General features: G+C 43.6%; 1 protein-coding gene across 1 annotated transcript; it reads right to left on the bottom strand.

The window, feature by feature from the left end:
• Window positions 1-333: 333 nt before the first annotated feature.
• paqr7a (progestin and adipoQ receptor family member VII, a) lies at window positions 334-4,370 on the bottom strand. Its single transcript, XM_053447083.1, has 2 exons — window positions 4,233-4,370; window positions 334-3,261 (listed from the first exon to the last, which is right to left on the bottom strand). Exon 2 carries the CDS (start codon window positions 3,236-3,238, stop codon window positions 2,174-2,176), a length of 1,065 nt encoding a protein of 354 aa, XP_053303058.1. The 5' UTR covers window positions 3,239-3,261; window positions 4,233-4,370; the 3' UTR covers window positions 334-2,173.
• Window positions 4,371-4,660: the final 290 nt, after the last annotated feature.

The raw sequence follows: 4,660 nt of genomic DNA, 5'->3' as shown, positions 1-4,660 counted from the left end.
CAGATTTAACATAAAATCAAAATTATGCAGAAGCAACTTAATATCACATAAAACAAGCACAATATGTTAGAACTTAATTTCCATTTTGAGTTTGAGTTCTTCAGCCCTTATTCAGTTGCAGAGCATAAGATCATAAGTTATAGTGGATGAAAAAAGAGTTTGGAAAACTACACCATATTCTATTGGCCTAGAGGCCAGCATCAAGTGTGTTATAATTAAAGACAATGAAGCTAACAAGCGTGGTGTTCCCTGTAAAGGCCAACGTGCTCCAGTGACCAGGGGATTTAACACAGTGAGTTCCAAGATACACTTTCATTTAACACAACGTCAAGATTTGTCAGAGAAAAATGTTTATTTAACTCAATCCAAATCCATTTTCACATGTTGGTCAGTAGTAGCAGACATACATTATTATGGTATCTTTATCTACATTCATGTAACACACACACTCAACTCTTAGCTGAGGCCACAAAAAGGTTTCCAACAGACCTTTGTCACAGCGGACATGTTAGCTTTGTCTCATTTCAGAGGCTGCATCCATCGGAGGCTGCATTTTAATGATTGGATCACAGCGGCGCGGTTCGTCTGTCCCATTTTCAAGGCTTCCACAAATGTGGCCAACAAATACATCTTCCCATCTCCCTAAAACCAAAAGGGGATGGAATGGGTGGATCCTTCCCGGCCCAACCTATCCCAGGAATCATTGCGCTTCAGTGACAAAACGTTACAGTGTTGGCAAGGGACAGCGGATGGTTGAGTATCACTCTGCAACTCAACCAAACAGCTAATGCCGGACATGAAAAGCAAGACCAAAGGGCATGACAACTGTGTCAGTGTGTCCAAATTCAGCTCATGACACAGAAGTCGATGCCTGGGTGTAAATACTAAAATCCATCATGGCTAAGTTCCATGTAGCTGTTTCAGTATCAGGGTCCTGGTGTCATGCATACTGGCTCATTGTCACACAATCAGAGCCATTATTTATACTATCAGCAACACACGTGTGCTTTACCTACTATGACATATCCCAACGTCTGCAGTGACAAAGGCCTGATGGAAATAATACAGTGATGGCCGCCATCCTAATATACAGTATATAATACAAAACAGTCTATACTGCAAGAATAAAGTGAGAAATATATTTTAAAAGCTAAGACTTTCCTCATATATTAAATTGATCATAAAATATCCAGTTTTCTTAAATACGGATAGTGCATTGAGTTCTATCAAAATTAAATAGCTATTTTATCAAACTTGTGCTTGAACAACATAAAAAGTCTCAGAGTAGCATAGACACACATCTCATCATGGCAACTTAAAACCTAAACCTTAAATTTCTGAAGAATCTACAGTGTCATGTAGCGAACAGTACGTTCTTGATGCTATAATAAATCAGCACCGACTTTATGTTAAATCTAACATTAAAAGTGCAAACACTGGGCTCTCAAGGCACAATGACAAAGGCACCGCACGTTGTAACATTGTCCCTACACTGTAAAATGTAGTTAAGATGATTTTATTTCAATTTATCACATGAGAGTGTCTGTACTTCAATTGTGAAGTATTTCTTTTGCATTGGGGAAATGTTGCAAAGCACCTTCAAATGATTTCTAAATATAGAAACACCAGTCAGTGCAACTTGGACACATCCTCGGTGATGAACCCAGGGTCATCGGGTATTTGACCCTCATTTGGGCGACCCAGCCAGGGGGATCATTCCTCGGCTTCAGTCCAAGTTGCCCGGTACATCATGGATTAGCCACTTCGATTTCAATAATTGTCGATTTTTTTTAATCCTTTAATTGGCCTTGGTTAAATATGCCCACTGTTTGCATAAAAAACTAATATTAACAATATTTGCGTGTTGTAGTATCAAAAAATATAATGTTATACTATTTTTCATCTATTCATCATATCTACATTTAGTTAGTCTGTGCATTGTGAGAAGCTGATCTTGATCAAAGCAGCAGCCTTTACTAAAAAGAAATGCTGATATGGTAAATTTGCTCCACAAGGATTAGTATCAAAACTTTACACCCCATAACATTACGTCTTTCTGTGGTTATCTGCGACTGCATGAAAAATATTAAGGTCCCTTTCTATCAAGGCAGATTGTCTGGAAGGAGAAGGCACATAAATGCCTTCGCACATAGTGCCTAAAACATTCAATCCATTATTTGGACTTGTTCTTCAAGTCAAGCACTCGTTTAACTTTCCTCATCATGAAGGCACCAATCAGTGCGCACACAACAAAAGTGACCCCGTAGAGGACCGCAAAGAGAGACACCTCCCCACTGCCATGCAAACGTGAGTACAGCTCCCTGCGGCCCACGTAGTCGAGCTGCGAGGCATGAATCTGACACAGGGTGCAGCAGGAGAGAAAAACGTGGAAAATCTGGTGACTCTGTCCCACAAAATCACAGCGTCCAGGGAAGCAACGCTCGAACAGGGGGACGGTAAAAAAGAAGGAACAGCTGAGGAAGAACACAACCTGGCCAAAGTGGTAGAGAACGGCTGAGTCACCGCTGGCTGAGGACCAGTAAAAGAGTCTCATAGCCACTGGACTGTTGTCCCACATGTAGGCAATAGTCGAGGGCAGCACCTGGCACACCTTACGCACCCAGGTTGGTCGGGTGTGGTTGAAGTATTTGCCAGAACAGCACCCCAGGCATGACAAACAGCTTAAGACGCTGGCGACAGGCATGAAGATCCCACGCACGTATTTGTGAAAGCTCTCATCCACAGCGTAATAAAAGTGAACTACAGCACTGCCATACTGGTACTGTGCTACCCCGACATAGTCCAGGTAGAAGAAAACGTAGTGGCACAGCTCAGACTTCCCACCCAGCATGTGAGCTAGTACGCTGAAGCCAGTGTAGCTCAAAGACGACAGGATGAGAATCAATAGAGGCCAGGATTGAGGATCGCCAACAAAGTCCACCGTCTCTACCAGCTGCTGCAACTTGACCAGTAAAACTAAAAACGCCAGCAGGTGAGTCCAGATGTTGATTGTCTCATTGTGGCGCTGGAACAAGGACAGGAAGTAGTAGCGCCAGTTCTGGTTGAGCGGCCGGTAGCCTGTGCAAATATTGTGATCCCGAAAGTAGGCGGGAACCTCGTTGTCTCTCATGGTGCCAGGCATGGAGGGCGCAGCCTCAGTCAGCATCCGGGGGACCTGCCTGATCTGCTGCAGGCTGATGAACACACGCCCAATTCTATCCATCACAATGGTCGCCATTACTGTATGGAACTGGATGGTTCCTGCGGAAAAAGATAGTTGAAAGAGTTGAGATAGAGAAAAATTGACTTAGACTCCTGGTCCACAAAAAACGTTTTCAGACATGAACTCCAGATAAAATCCTGAGAATTGGCTATGGAGTTTACCCAGAGTTTGCCTTTCACACAAGCACAATACAGCAGTAGGTTTTCTGCACGGACACGTTCACAACAGCATCAAATCCTCCGCATTATTCAGGCGAGAGGTGGAGCAGCAGACAGAGGCAGGAAGTGATGTATAAACTCCACGACAAACTGTTTTAACATCTTCCACTGTGTCCTCTATGTGAGTGTCAACGTATTTTATTTGTTTTTTGTAATTTTTGTATCTAGAGCACACACACACACTCGCTCGCAGTGAATCCAGCTGGGGATCCCATGCTGTGTTGTCACACCCTCTCCTTTCTACGGACTTTGTACTCGGAGGCCTGGTCGATAAAGTCCACAGAAACTTAAGAGCATCTTACTCTGACGTTTGCGTTCACACATGCCCATCCTCCGGAGAAAATATGGAGGAGCTGTGGAGTCAAGTGCATGTCTGAGAGCAGCTTATTCCATTGTATGAACTTTATTTTAGCACCACCAATTACAATTACAATGTCCCTGGTGATGGGTTCTGAGTTGATCTTGACTAAAAAGACTTTTTTTTTTTTTTGAAGGACCACCCCCTCCATAACTTGGCACCACCCAGCCTGCAGTACTTTCTTTTCTGTGTCCGCCCCTGGTGAGAAGTGGCTGCTGTGCTGAACTTCCCTGAATCTAATACTCAGATTCTGTGAAGTAATGTAACGCCGGGTGTAACGAGTAACGTCGCGCTGCTGTCAGAGGTCTGTGAGTTCAGACAAGTTTTGGCCCAGTGGAGAAAAGAAAGACGTAACTTCTTCTGCCCAGTGTCCATCACTGTCCATCCCTTTCCTCCCTGTCTTCACTGGGTCTGTGTGTGGAGAAGATCTCACCTCGAAGCTCCTGGTCTCCAGAGTCCGCGGCTGAGACGGTCAGTTCTGACCTCAATCCGACACCCGCTCAATAAAATGCTCACCGCACGTTCGATCTCTCCGCTGACAGAGCAACAAGCAAGTTAGTGAGGACAGCAGACAAACCGGAAGCTTTGTTACTGTGGCGCAAAAAATAAAAGTCTCATTCTTTACCTACCACTTCGTGAAATTTTAGACTCTACTATAATCTGACATCCAACTGCAATCAAACGGATACTTTCTACAACTGGCTGCCGGAAATTACAGAAAAATTACGAAACACAATTCGGTCTCGCAAATGTAAAGTTATGAAAAAGCTTTCATCTCAAATCTACATATACAATTTGCAAACATGTGCACAGTGGTCGGAAGTAACATTAGGAGCATGACTCAAATACCGTACTCAAGTT

This window comes from Pleuronectes platessa, chromosome 18, assembly GCF_947347685.1.
Source record: "Pleuronectes platessa chromosome 18, fPlePla1.1, whole genome shotgun sequence".
Classification (NCBI taxonomy): Eukaryota; Metazoa; Chordata; class Actinopteri; order Pleuronectiformes; family Pleuronectidae; genus Pleuronectes; species Pleuronectes platessa.
The sequence above is the reverse complement of the archived record's forward strand: the minus strand, read 5'-3'. Positions and strand labels throughout refer to the sequence as shown.